The sequence below is a fragment of the Schistocerca gregaria genome, chromosome 2 (genome assembly GCF_023897955.1).
Source record: "Schistocerca gregaria isolate iqSchGreg1 chromosome 2, iqSchGreg1.2, whole genome shotgun sequence".
Taxonomy (NCBI): domain Eukaryota; kingdom Metazoa; phylum Arthropoda; class Insecta; order Orthoptera; family Acrididae; genus Schistocerca; species Schistocerca gregaria.
This window is the reverse complement of record NC_064921.1, coordinates 122,570,200-122,585,745: the sequence shown is the minus strand read 5'-3', so window position 1 is coordinate 122,585,745 and position 15,546 is coordinate 122,570,200. Positions and strand designations below refer to the sequence as shown.

The following is a 15,546-nucleotide window of genomic DNA, read 5'->3' as shown; positions in this document are numbered from 1 at the left end:
ACTTGGCATTCCTTCTTACATGTTTAGGATATTGTATTGAGCAGTTCCTGGGCCGCTGGTGGTTGGGTGGCTGCAACTGGGCCCTTCATCCCCATTTCGATGATTTGTCCAAAGCTAAACCTGGAATTAGACCATGAGGGTGTTCCGGCCAGCGGCTGCTTCGCTGGAAGACAGACATTCCAGACCGATTATTTTTCGATAAACCTCTCTGGAACATCTGCAGCTGAATTTCATTCAATGGTTTGCTGCTGCGAACCTCGTACAAACGCACAATGAACTTCATTCCTGCTTCGGTGACCTTATGAGTTTTGAATCCACAGAATCGGAGGCGACTTGTTGGAGGTTCCCCCTCTGTTGAAATCTGTTCATAAATTTGGGTTTCCCCTGTCGAAAACATGTAGAGGTCGTGTCACAGACACAGAACTTGTGAAGAAATAAACCTGTTTGTTAGATTCTTCAGAAAATTTAGAACTGTTGAGGTTCTAAACGAATGTGTCTCTGTTGATTTTCCCAGATTCCATAAAGAAGACACTGGTGACGGTTTCTTCAACTCATTACTATCGGCTATGTCGTCAATCAGCAGAACCAACGAATCAGTACCTTCCCCAAAGTGAATACGTTTTCTTGCTGTTTCGACTGGTTTGATGCAGCTCTCCATGCTACTCTATCCTGTGCAAGCTTCTTCATCTCCCAGTACTTACTGCAACCTACATCCTTCTGAATCTGCTTAGTGTATTCATCTCTTGGTCTCCCTCTACGATTTTTACCCTCCACACTGCCCTCCAATGCTAAATTTGTGCCCCTTGATGCCTCAGAACATGTCCTACCAACCAGTCCCTTCTTCTTGTCAAGATGCGCCACGAAATCCACTTCTCCCCAATTCTATTCAAAACCTCCTCGTTAATTATGTAATCTACCCATCTGATCTTCAGCATTCTTCTGTAGCACCACATTTCGAAACCTTCTATTCTCTACTTGTTCAAACTATTTACTGTCCATGTTTCACTTTCGTACATGGCTACACTCCATACAAATACTATCAGAAACGACTTCCTGACACTTAAATCTATACTCGCTGTTAACAAATTTCTCTTCTTCAGAAACGCTTTCCTTGCCATTGCCAGCCTACATTTTATATCCTCTCTACTTCGACCATCATCAGTTATTTTCTCCCGAAATAGCAAAACTCCTTTACTACATTAAGTGTCTCATTTCCTAATCTAATTCCCTCAGCATCATCCTAGTTAATTCGACTATATTCCATTATCCTCGTTTTGCTTTTGTTGATGTTCATCTTATATCCTCCTTTCAAGACGCTGTCCATTCCGTTCAGTTGCTCTTCCAAGTCCTTTGCTGTCTCTCACAGAATTACAATGTCATCGGCGAACCTCAACGTTTTCATTTCTTCTCCATGGATATTAATACCTATTCCAAACTTTTCATATGTTTCCTTTGCTGCTTGTTCAATATACAGATTGAATAACTTCGGGGACAGGCTACAACCCTGTATCACTCCCTCCTCAACCGCTGCTTCCCTTTCATGCCCCTCGTCTCTTATAACTACCATCTGGTTCCTGTGCAAATTGTAAATAGCCTTTCGCTCCCTGTATTTTACTCCTGCCATCTTTAGAATTTAAAAGAGAGTATTCCAGTCAACATTTTCAAAAGCTTTCTCTAAGTCTACAAATGCTAGGAACGTAGGTTTGCCTTTCCTTAATCTATTTCCTAAGATAAGTCGTAGGGTCAGTATATTTCTACGGAATCTAAACTGATTTTCCCCAAGGTCGGCTTCGATAAGTTTTTCCATTCGTCTGTAAATAATTCTTGTTAGTATTTTGCAGCTGTGACTTATTAAGCTGATAGTTCGGTAATTTCCACATCTGTCAACACTTGCTTTCTTTGGGATTGGAATTATTACATTCTTCCTGAAGTCTGACGGTATTTCGCCTGTCTCATACATCTTGCTTACCAGATGGTAGAGTTTTTCAGGACTGGCTCTCCCAACGCCGTCAGTAGTTGTAATAGAATGTTGTATACCTCCGGGGCCTTGTTTCGACTCAGGTCTTTCAGTGCTCTGTCAAACTCTTCACGCTGTATCATATCTCCCGTTTCATCTTCATCTACATTCTGTTCCATTTCCATAATATTGTCCTCAAGTACATCGCCCTTGTATAGACCCTCTATATACTCCTTCCACCTTTCTGCTTTCTCTTCTTTGCTTAGAACTAAGTTTTCATCTGAGCTCGTGATATTCATACAAATGGTTCTCTTTTCTCCAAAGGTCTCTTTAATTTTCCTGTAGGTAGTATCTATCTTACCCCTAATGAGATAAGCCTCTACATCCTAACATTCGTTCTCTAGCCATCCCTGCTTAGCCTTTTTGCACTTCCTATCGATCTCATTTTTGCGACGTTTGTATACCTTTTTGCCTGCTTCATTTACTGCGTTTTTATATTTTCTCCTTTCATCAATTAAATTCAATATTTCTTCTGTTACTCAAGGATTTCTACTAGCCCTTGTCTTTTTACCTACTTGATCTTCTGCTGCCTTTACTACTTCATCCCTCAGAGCTACTTATTCGTCTTCTACTGTATTTCTTTCCCCCATTCCTGTCAGTTGTTCCCTTATGCTCTCCCTGAAACCTTGTACAACCTCTGATTCTTTCAGTTTATCCAGGTCCGATAAGCTGTCGATCTTTAGCGATACATTGTAGCTAAACGTCTGAAATGATTTTATCTTTTAAGTAAGTTATTTTACGTGAAATTTTATGCTTTTTCAGGTGTCTTGGTAATTTTTTGTTGACTATATCTTTTTCGATTTACAGACAAAAAACTGAAAAAAAGTACCAAAATTTCGCGGTTTTTCGGCTCTCAAATATTTATTACAAGACTGATTCCATCTCAAACTTATGTAAGTCTTATTTTGATTGCCATATTATATTTACACTCCTGGAAATTGAAATAAGAACACCGTGAATTCATTGTCCCAGGAAGGGGAAACTTTATTGACACATTCCTGGGGTCAGATACATTACATGATCACACTGACAGAACCACAGGCACATAGACACAGGCAACAGAGCATACACAATGTCGGCACTAGTACAGTGTATATCCACCTTTCGCAGCAATGCAGGCTGCTATTCTCCCATGGAGACGATCGTAGAGATGCTGGATGTAGTCCTGTGGAACGGCTTGCCATGCCATTTCCACCTGGCGCCTCAGTTGGACCAGCGTTCGTGCTGGACGTGCAGACCGCGTGAGACGACGCTTCATCCAGTCCCAAACATGCTCAATGGGGGACAGATCTGGAGATCTTGCTGACCAGGGTAGTTGACTTACACCTTCTAGAGCACGTTGGGTGGCACGGGATACATGCGGACGTGCATTGTCCTGTTGGAACAGCAAGTTCCCTTGCCGGTCTAGGAATGGTAGAACGATGGGTTCGATGACGGTTTGGATGTACCGTGCACTATTTAGTGTCCCCTCGACGATCACCAGAGGTGTACGGCCAGTGTAGGAGATCGCTCCCCACTCCATGATGCCGGGTGTTGGCCCTGTGTGCCTCGGTCGTATACAGTCCTGATTGTGGCGCTCACCTGCACGGCGCCAAACAGGCATACGACCATCATTGACACCAAGGCAGAAGCGACTCTGATCGCTGAAGACGACACGTCTCCATTCGTCCCTCCATTCACGCCTGTCGCGACACCACTGGAGGCGGGCTGCACGAAGTTGGGGCGTGAGCGGAAGACGGCCTAACGGTGTGCGGGACCGTAGCCCAGCTTCATGGAGACGGTTGCGAATGGTTCTCGCCGATACCCCAGGAGCAACAGTGTCCCTAATTTGCTGGGAAGTGGCGGTGCGGTCCCCTACGGCACTGCGTAGGATCTTACGGTCTTGGCGTGCATCCGTGCGTCGCTGCGATCCGGTCCCAGGTCGACGGGCACGTGCACCTTCCGCCGACCACTGGCGACAACATCGATGTACTTTGGAGACCTCACGCCCCACGTGTTCGGCGGTACGTCCACCCGGCCTCCCGCATGCCCACTATACGCCCTCGCTCAAAGTCCGTCAACTGCACATACGGTTCACGTCCACGCTGTCGCGGCATGCTACCAGTGTTAAAAACTGCGATGGAGCTTCGTATGCCATGGCAAACTGGCTGACACTGACGGCAGCGGTGCACAATTGCTGCGCAGCTAGCGCCATTCGACGGCCAACACCGCGGTTGCTGGTGTGTCCGCTGTGCCGTGCGTGTGATCATTGCTTGTACAGCCCTCTCGCAGTGTCCGGAGCAAGTATGGTGGGTCTGACACACCGGTGTCAATGTGTTCTTTTTTCCATTTCCAGGAGTGTATTTACATCTTCTGCATATTTATTGCCCAGCACGACCTTCTTTCGGTATAATTTTCTTGGGTATTGTAAGTTTTCAGTTATAGAATATCATATGAAAACAGCTACCACCCACCAACTTTGTGAAATTTTTCTTTGCCACATATCTGTATTTTTTGTCATTACCAGTTTTGGAAGTTCTGATGGCTGCAGTGAATTTCCAAAGCCAGCTGTCAATCAACAGTTGAATCCTTTGAACCATAGTGCACTAAAATAAAAACATTTCAACATTAAATTTTTGGAAATGAGACGAAAAATTCAAGTTGGAATTGTGTAATAAACGAATGGCCCTTGCTTCTATTAAAATTTGTATGCAACATCCATTAAGTCTGAGACTTATTATTTTGTGCAAAAATAAACTTCATGCGTGTTTTTAAATACACAAAACAATTTTGATTAGAAAAATGCAACAATGATGTATTATTTATAGCCTGTACCAAAAAAATTGTTAATATTATCCTAACGCTAATCAAATACATTTAATTAGTTTCCGATGCTCATTCCATCATATATTTGCTGTTGCCAAAAACGCGTCTATTGTCATCTCTGTAAAGTCATCCCTGATTCTCAATATATGCAACATACATCTTTGATTTGTAGCGTCTTTGCTTGGTATCAGAATGTAGGACACCTGATTTTAATGTAAAATTAGGATATTCAATGTACAAGTGCAAATAGTGACCAACTTTTAACTCTGAGCGTTCGTGACTGATAAAAACACGAAACATGGTGATACTAATGTGTTTAATGAATATTTAGTGCTACACGAAAAAAAAAGCTAACCTCTGAAGGTCACAATTTAAGTACCCGTACATGTGCCATACATGTACGTTATCTAAATGCTATGTAGCCCTCGCAAATAAGTTTTTGAGTTCGGAAACGCACTGTTTTCTGTGCAAGAACAAATTTAATTTTTACATTTCGTGCATATTTCTGAGTCACCTACACACAGCGGGCGTTTTAAGATGGCCGTAGTGGCCGAAATCAGCTATGTTGTCCAATTATTATAGCCAAATAAAGGAATAATCACTTCACTTCATAACTTTGTATGGACTGTGGATTCCAGTTCGAATAAATTATTACAAATTATAACTGAAATCATAGAATACATTTTACTACACCAGAACAGTGTGGGGAAGGCATTTAGGATTGCGTTTATTGTAAAAACATACAAACATGATTAAAGATTTTGAAGGGCTCTCATACAAAACAGCAAAAATTGTTTTACAAACAAAAAATATTTCATGACAGCCATTATAATTTACAACCGAAAGAGCTCAAACTCTTATGAGGAGGTGAAAGACAGTCTACGAGAAGCTACGAAGCGATTAAATCATAACAAATTTCACTACATATTGATGTAGATTCTGAAATATACGTGGAAGAAAAAGGATGAATCTTCAATGGGAAATTTCGGATATGTCACCAGAACTAACAGATGTCATAAGTGACTTCAGTTTCCTGATGACCTGTTTGTCAATAACGAGCGTCCAGAAAAATAGAATTGGCACATGGACAGGGCAAAACCCAACGAACTAAGACTGAAACCGACTATGCCCATCACTTAACAATAAAGAAACATCTTCAACCATTTTCAAATTGCGAGTGCTTTTAGACTCATAAGATGCAGAGTGAAAATGGAGAGTAATATGGAAAAACACACTTTCAGATAGGAACATATAAATGCAGATTATGAGAATTTATGTAAGAACAGGTAGATATGTGACAGTGAGTAACAAGTTCAGCAACTTAAAATGACCGATATACAGAGCACAGACAAAAAGGGCATTCTTTTTTTAAAAATCTACTTGTTCGAATAGAAAAAGAAAATACTCGCAGTACAAGTTACTAATGACATCATAGAACAAAGCAACGCATTCAGAGCCTTTGAAGTCAATGACTTGATGAACAAAAAAAGACAACGGGTGATTAAATGGTATGAAGGTTTCAAAACTTTCTTGACTGATTTTATTTACTTGTGTATCAGGTTCCCAGGGACTAGCGAACCAAAGCTACTTGGTCATGGAGCGAATAAATACCTAGTTTATAGAAGGCTGATTAGAAAATTTACGAACAGAAGAAAATAAAGGCTTAATAAAACACGAGAAAAAGTTTGAGAGGGTACATGACAAAGGAACACATTACAGAGAAAAGTTCTCAGCTACTTAGAGCGGCTCCTGTACACAATGGGAATGGTGGACTACAAGGAAACCTTTCATTATTGATTTGAAGACTTAGTTTTTTCTGTTCCGATGGAAGCGTATTGAAAAGGAAACCTGCTGAATAACGGATGCCTTTCTATGTATTGCTTGAGGAACTGTTGTACAGATGCATATCGTTTAACGTCTAATCTTCATTAATGAATATTGCAGTCTCCTCACAGATGGAAATTATAAATCAGAGACATCTGAACAATGAAATAAATGTAGCAGCAGCTAATACCTAGTATGGCATTTAAAAATTTTATATCTGTAGAGCCATACCACAAGAAAGAAACTGAACAAAGTCCAATACGAAATTCATGATCTGACACCGCAGATCTGCCTGACCGCCCTTTCCGTGGTGAGAGCACAGAGTTGTCCCAAAATACGACATCGTAGGAGACTGAAAGAAAGCAAAGTACAAAAATCGTCACGTTTCAGCGTTTCAGTGTCAGAACCATTGAGGATTATTCTTGTAGTGAAGATGGCAGCATTCAATTTCTGCACAAGATCCTGAGCGTGGTACTTCCAAGAAAACTTTTCCTCTACCCTCCGTCCTGAGAATTTAAAATTGTGGATTTCACCAATTGTTAGACAACCTCGATACAATTAAATTTCTGTTGGGCCAAAGTTCCGTGTTAGAGAATATGTGTACTGCGTTAATCTGCCCTCTGAAAATCACTTGCTGATGTGTCCAACTTCCACACTAGCTAGATCACTTAAATTACACAGTTACATATCTCATCTAGAAAGAGAAAAATCTTCTGAATCATCGTCGTGTTTAGTTGTATACTAAGAAGAGCAAAGGGCCTAGAATAGAAACCTACAGAAGGCCCCACCGCCTTCCATTTACAGCTCCTCTTTCTCTTTCGTGAAATCTTGACTGTTAGTTGTTTTAATTGGCTGGCGAGAAGAGGCAGCAGAATTATTTTAATGATGGGAGCAGAGACAGGAATCAGTAATTGTTGGTTCATTGCTAGCAGGTTGATGCCTGACTGTGGGAAGAAATATCAGTATTTCAACGCCAGTATTTGCGTGACTCCTCCTCGAAAGGTAACAGACTTCGTAAAGTTAATCGATAATAAATGCAGGTTCTTTTATTGACCATGCAATATGCATTCGAGGCTGCAGCAACTGCAGCCGATCAATAGCATCACCATATTAGCGACTCTCAACTTCTCCCGTTGCTGACGATTACAGAGCTCTAAAAACATTTAAAATAAGGTTAGGACACGCAATATTGATAATATTAAGTGAAGTTATATAGTTTTGAATCAGGTATAATTAATCTTACAAGCAGATTAAGGAAGATCACATTCTGTTTTCCGTGCAGACAGGAGACGTTCCAGAAAGAAATAGATACATGAAGCTGAGCCAGTCGCGGCATCTTTTTAAAACAAAATTCATACCGAAAAGATTACACAGGTTTGATTTATACTACTAATATTTACAACAATATCCAGGAGACTAGGAAACTGTGGATGCTCCTTTATAACGTCCTATTACACAGCTTACATCACCCCAATCAGAGTCTCCTGTCTGTCTGTTAACACAGGATGACAGTCTTCTTCTTCTTCTTCTTCGTACTTTCTAGATATAATATGAACCATCGCTGAGTTTGTTTTTTCTTTTTTGTTCTTTTTTTATCCTATTATATTTCAGCTTAAGCGAAAGAACTGCATCGTCCCCATAATCAAATGATTTTGTTAAACCAAAGAAAATACCTACTGTCCTCGACCTATTCTTTAGCCCTTCGACATCTCTAAAAATAAAATTCTACAACCATATGTGTATGGCCATTTTTCACGTATGGAAATTAGCCAAGGACGTATAATGTGAAACCATTCAAAGACTTAAGTTATCCAGCGATCAATGCATAAATATAAGTTGGCAATTGCTGAGAGATACAGTAAAACATCAAACGGTCAAGGAGACAGTGGAAACCGCAAATTGTGATGGAACTGGCAGGAAGCTGGCTGGGACAACTAGCTGGCTAGCTGAGCAATTGAAGTTGTAGCTGGTCCATGACGTTATCCGCTGCATTGCTGAAGGTAGGAAGAGACAGATGACATTAAGAAAAATGCAGTAGGAGCATGGATGCACACAGCTGCAACGTCAAGAGGATGCTTTTAACTCTTTCGGTCATGGTGTCCTCACATCAGGACATACTAAATAAATGCTTAGCGTATTAAAATTCTTTACATTTTATCATTTGTGATTTCCGTCCTCATATTGTCACAAGCAGAGAGTTTATTTGACAACAGTGTCGACATATCCTGTCAGTCTGTGGTACTACAAAACAAAACTGAATGTGCACAGTCACATGGACGCTTTCCAATAATCTTTATACCTCCCATCAGCCGGTTAATATCTTCTGAGTTCGGTAAAAAATAATTATTTGTGAGTACAAAGGTGTAATCTTGAAGGTGGAAAGTAAAGGTGTACCGCGCGGGATTAGCCGAGCGGTCTAGGGGCGCTGCAGTCATGGACTGAGCGGCAGATCCCGGCGGAGGTTGGAGTCAAATGGCTCTGAGCACTATGGGACTTAACTGCTGAGGTCATCAGTCCCCTAGAACTTAGAACTACTTAAACCTAACTGACCTAAGGACATCACACACATCCATGCCCGAGGCAGGATTCGAACCTGCGACCGTAGCAGTCGAGCGATTCCAGACTGAAGCGCCTAGAACCGCTCAGCCACACTGGCCGGCTGGAGGTTGAAGTCCTCCCTCGGGCATGGGTGTGTGTGTATTTGTCCTTAGGATAATTTAGGTTAAGTAGTGTGTAAGCTAAGGGACTGAAGACCTTGGCAGTTAAGTCCCGTATGATTTCACACACATTTGAACATTTTGAACTAAAGGTGTTTTTCAGAAAGAAAGGTAAGTGACATGTTTATAATTTTATACATCTCTCCAAATGAGGACATTGTGATTGAAAGGTTGTAATAGCGTAGAAATATAGGACATTATTTCGCTGTCTTTTTAATCTTATGGTGATTTCACATTGTCCCCAGTCCAAGATAGACGAAGGCCACATTAGAAGAAGTTACAGGGCTCCTAATTCATCTGAAATTGCGGATCTATCTGATGATCCTCGTGAAACGTTTGAACAAGAGGGTAATGACGGAGGTAATGTTAGACGTTTTATATCATACGGTTTATTGAATGCTGAGTAGGCTAGAGACAAAAGCCGCTAACTGCATGATAAGTGATCATGAAACACTCGTCCCATCCAAACGACAATGCATTGGCAGCGAGAATGTTAGTGTTGCGTACGAACTTGTTACAGCGGAGGCAACGTTAATCGTAATCGTATCGGACAGAAATGTAGCTTTGAATGTCCAGATTGGTAAGTCTTATGTATGTCCACGAGCTTTGCATCCAGACATGGCAGGGCATTTAGCGGGCTTTGCACCCGAAGACAACAGGAAGTTAGCTGCTTTTGAAACCGAACACGATTTTCAACGGTTTATAGCGGTTTTGCAACCTGAAACATATTCTATCATGTAGGCACTGAAAAAATCTATACGGCCGTGAGCCCACCTCAAAAACGACATAAAATGAGTTTTTCGATGTCGATAAACTTAACCAACGTCCTTATACTGTAAGATATTTTATTTTATTCAGAAAGCAACGAGTTTTGGCAATTCATTTTGCCATCTTCTGGCCCCATACGCTTTTATCCAAATAAACGAACTTATCGTATAGCACTATAAAACAATGGATATCGTGAATTCCAATCGTTATGCAAATGCTTCATTTGTGTAATTTACGTATTTTGGTTAAATAAAATAAAATAAAATACTTTGACTTTTAGACTTATTCTGCACCTACTTGAACACAATGACCTCATTTGAGGACGTGTTGTATCTCCCCTTGGAGGGCACTTCGCAATATTTTATACATCGGAAAAATCATAATTCGACGAAGTGGATAGCAAAGCCATGATTCTTTTTTTTGGGAAAAAATAATTCGTGACCGAAAAAGTTATGTTGTATGTGTATGTTAAATGCCTGCTGCTGCTGACCATTATGTAAATGGTGGTTGTGGTGGTAGCGATGATGATAAAGACATCGATGAATCGATAATGCTATTCGACTTTCTTGCTTTATATCATTAATGGCATGCCAACTTTGTAACAAAATCGTGTTGCAGAAGCAATAAGAACTACTGTTGGCTTTCAGCAGGATAAAGTGATTAGTCTTGTTTGTGTAGCCGGCCGCGGTGGTCTCGCGGTTCTAAGCGCGCAGTCCGGAACCGTGCGACTGCTACGGTCGCAGGTTCGAATCCTGCCTCGGGCATGGATGTGTGTGATGTCCTTAGGTTAGTTAGGTTTAAGTAGTTCTAAGTTCTAGGGGACCGATGACCACAGCAGTTACGTCCCATAGTGCTCAGAGCCATTTTTTTGTTTGTGTATGACGGACAGGAGGACTACTCGGTGGCGTGGATGCTGGCGCGGCCCGCCTCCGTGGGGGTGGTGCTGCCTGAGGACACAGGCGTGTCTGCCGCAGCTATTGCCATCACCGTTCTTCGGCACGACTTGCTTAACACCAGTTTCCTCGATGAGGGGCTCCACGTTAACAGCGACGTCATCGGCGCACAGGTATGCTATATTTAAATTGGAGGTGGGGTGAGGAGAAAGGAAAAGAAAGGGAAGGGACTAATGATGTCAGTTGCAGTGGGACTTGACTCAGAATCAGCGGCGACGAGTGATCTGCTGCTTACTAGGCAGTTGTGTTAACCACTGCACCACCTGGACACAGTGTTTATCGTAGCTGTGAGGTCTATCTCAGCACTCCTTCGGGCGAACATACACTCCCACCTAGCGCCACCTATTCGCAGTCCCTCTCCATGTCCTCCGCGCTCGTTGAGGTCAGACGTAATTTTGCATCCACATTGAAGAAGGTGGATTCGTTGCCCATCAAGGTGAACCAATTACATGAAAGCGTGAATAGTGATGTGGCGACTGAGAATAATTAATAATTGCTTGAATAACTGGAAAAATTGTTTGGAAAGAATAGTGGAAAAAATCTGGAAGTAATTTGTGAATCTGAGCACAATCTAGGGTGAACTTTAACTGATACCCATATCAACAGACCTTTAATATCAATACATTCAAGGTCACTACACATAAATTGCAACACATTGTTACTTTTACTTGTTTTAGGTTTAAAAAGTATCTGTCTACTTCGCTGAACATTACGTTTATTTCACATTGTACAGCCACACATCGTGAAAGACCTAGTTTCTAGTACTTGTCTCTCCAAATACTCTAGAGCAGAAGTGCTGCCAACTTTTGTCTGCCACTTAATTAAATACAGACACATATACAGGGGGTTTCAAAAATGACTGGTATATTTGAAACGGCAATAAAAACTAAACGAGCAGCCATAGAAATACACCGTTTGTTGCAATATGCTTGGGACAACAGTACATTTTCCGGCGGACAAACTTTCGAAATTACAGTAGTTACAATTTTCAACAACAGATGGCGCTGCAAGTGATGTGAAAGATATAGAAGACAACGCAGTCGGTGGGTGCGCCATTCTGTACGTCGTCTTTCTGTTGTAAGCGTGTGCTGTTCACAACGTGCAAGTGTGCTGTGGACAACATGGTTTATTCCATAGAACAGAGGATTTTTCTGGTGTTGGAATTCCACCGCCTAGAACACAGTGTTGTTGCAACAAGACGAAGTTTTCAACGGAGGTTTAATGTAACCAAAGGACCGAAAAGCGATACAATAAAGGAACTGTTTGAAAAATTTGAACGGACTGGGAACGTGACGGATGAACATGCTGGAAAGGTAGGGCGACCGCGTACGGCAACCACAGAGGGCAACGCGCAGCTAGTGCAGCAGGTGATCCAACAGCGGCCTCGAGTTTCCGTTCGCCGTGTTGCAGCTGCGGTCCAAATGACGCCAACGTCCACGTATCGTCTCATGCGCCAGAGTTTACACCTCTATCCATACAAAATTCAAACGCGGCAACCCCTCAGCGCCGCTACCATTGCTGTGAGAGACACATTCGCTAACGATATAGTGCACAGGATTGATGACGGCGATATGCATGTGGGCAGCATATGGTTTACTGACGAAGCTTAATTTTACCTGGACGGCTTCGTCAATAAACAGAACTGGCGCATATGGGGAACCGAAAAGCCCCATGTTGCAGTCCCATCGTCCCTGCATCCTCAAAAAGAACTGGTCTGGGCCGCCATTTCTTCCAAAGGAATCATTGGCCCATTTTTCAGATCCGAAACGATTACTGCATCACGCTATCTGGACATTCTTCGTGAATTTGTGGCGGTACAAACTGCCTTAGACAACACTGTGAACACCTCGTGGTTTATGCAAGATGGTGCCCGGCCACATCGCTCGGCCGACGTCTTTAATTTCCTGAATGAATATTTCGATGATCGTGTGATTGCTTTGGGCTATCCGAAACATACAGGAGGCGGCATGGATTGGCCTCCCTATTCGCCAGATATGAACCCCTGTGACTTCTTTCTGTGGGGACACTTGAAAGACCAGGTGTACCGCCAGAATCCAGAAACAATTGAACAGCTGAAGCAATACATCTCATCTGCATGTGAAGCCATTCCGTCAGACACGTTGTCAAAGGTTTCGGGTAATTTCATTCAGAGACTACGCCATATTATTGCTACGCATGTTGGATAGATGGAAAATATCGTACTATAGAGTTTCCCAGACCGCAGCGCCATCTGTTGTTGACAATTCTAACTACTGTAATTTCGAAAGTTTGTCTGCCTCAAAATGTACTGTTGTCCCAAGCATATTGCAACAAACGGTGGATTTCTATCGCTGCTCCTTTAGTTTGTATTGCCGTTTCAAATATACCGGTCATTTTTGAAACACTCTGTAACTGTAACATACATACTGCTTCCATTGATTCCATTGTCTTTATTCTTTACTGTTGTGAAATTGTCGGCACTTTGTATCTGCACAGCATGTGGACTAATGTGCGCAAACATAGCTTACCATTTAGCACGCAAATGGACAAAACATCTGAACTGTCTTCTCAAGCCTGGGTGTTAAACAGGCATTCTATATAAATATCAACCTGGCCCTGTAAGTCAGCTAATATCATGTGCAGATCGTAACAAAAATCATTAGAAACGCTGCTGTCACGTAACTAGAAGGCGTAAATTAATAAAAGTGAAAGATTGTGGTCTATTCTAGAAAGGTAAAACAGCTATTCCCTTTTTTATTGTACATATAATTTATCAACTGTGCTTTCAGGGCTCAAATGATACACAATAATCAGGTTCAAGTGCTATCAACGCTCAATAACAAAATATTTAACTCTTCAACATATAGAACTGACGATTATTAAAATTATATCTCTGCATACGCAAAATGTTTCATCACACGAAAGAATGATTAAAATCTTCGTTAGCTCATTTACATCTACGTTGTCATAGTTGGTCAATGCACTGAGTTGGTGGAGAATAAATTTACTTTCTGAACCAGTGAAAAACTTTCATATACTCAATGTGAGGGTAGGTTAGTATCCTAGATTTTGATATTCAACGGTCAAAGTGTACACAAGTTGGAGGGAGCAAAATCTCAACTCAACATTTACTGTGGTCTAATGTGTGATGGTACTTTACCAAGCGGCATCTGCAACGGCGTTGTCTCTGTGCTGGATCTCAAATGCTAATTCTCTACTCTGGCCTTGACTGAATTCATTCAGTCTCAACTTTGCTGCGTTCTGTATAACATTAATTTTTCCATATTCTAAATAATGGCTATTGCACACTCGCTAAGGGTTGGGGTGACTTGCACAATTTATTTGCCCACAAAAATTCCGGCAGGAATAATTAACTACCTTTCGCCACGATACATGAAACGTATCATCCACACTTCGCAGAAAGAAAATCTCTCAACACCCTCGCTATTTTCCACACACTTGTGCTGTCCACTGCAATACGAGAGAGATATAATGGGGATCTCCCCACCGTGTCGCATCTGCATCGCCCAGTATGGCTTCAGCCAATCTCCTTCGTGTTAGAGGTGAATTTTATTTTTCTTGCTGGGTCGGAGCCTAGCTGAGTTACAGCCATCCAGCCACTTAAACTCAGTACCGGCCGTATTTACGCAAAAAGGAATAATGTATTGTTCTGGCTTTATCCCTTTCTGCGCTGAAGCTCGCCGTTCTTTTGTTAAGTAGGGTTTTCCCATGCCACTAACTTCCTACTCGGTTTGTCTCGAAAATGCGTTTCTCTTTAACTTAGTTATTCATGCCTTGTCCATATTGATAGATATTGTTTTGTTAGCTTTTGGTACATGAGATTACTGCATTTGCCTTTTTTGATATAATATAATTATTATTTTCTGAGGATCTCATATTGTATCATACTGTCGTTATGGATCAAGCTCATGTAAGGTCCATAAAATCCGGACGCCTTCACTGTGACACTGTCAATGCAGAAACGCTCCTCCGGATACCACATAAGTTCTTCTTGTCTCCACCAAACCTCTTGACATGGAGTCTCAGTGGTGAGTGAAATGATGAACACATAGGAGATGACCTCTTAACCTTCAAATAAATTTCTATTTTATAATAAATTTATAACACTTTTAATGAACAGTTGAAATATACGTTTTTAACAATGCTGGTACAGCGGATCCAAGCATACGCCCATAAACTTCCACTTATCGAAACAAAACTGTGAAGATACATGAATTAATAAATTGAAGAGTGTGTTTCTTACTTTGTTTCATACGGATATTTAATGATGTATCAAAACATTATCCTTGCCACAAAACAACTCGTTAATTTACCTTTGGCGGTGTCTATAACTCATTCAGTTTACATACACCTTATGTATATAAGAAAAGAACGGAAAACTAATATGATTCAGTACAACATCATGCACTTGTATAACGTTCAAATATGCACTACAGCTGCTGCTTTAGTCTGGCACGTGCTT

At 41.4% G+C, this 15,546-nt stretch overlaps 1 protein-coding gene across 1 annotated transcript in view; it reads left to right on the top strand.

Annotated features, from left to right (window-relative positions):
- Positions 1 to 15,546, top strand: part of LOC126336488 (latrophilin Cirl-like) — a 254,196-nt gene that overhangs the window by 125,476 nt on the left and 113,174 nt on the right. The window contains exon 8 of the mRNA XM_050000231.1: positions 11,021 to 11,197. Within this exon, the coding sequence (XP_049856188.1) occupies positions 11,021 to 11,197 (177 nt within the window). The remainder of the gene's footprint in view (positions 1 to 11,020; positions 11,198 to 15,546) is intronic.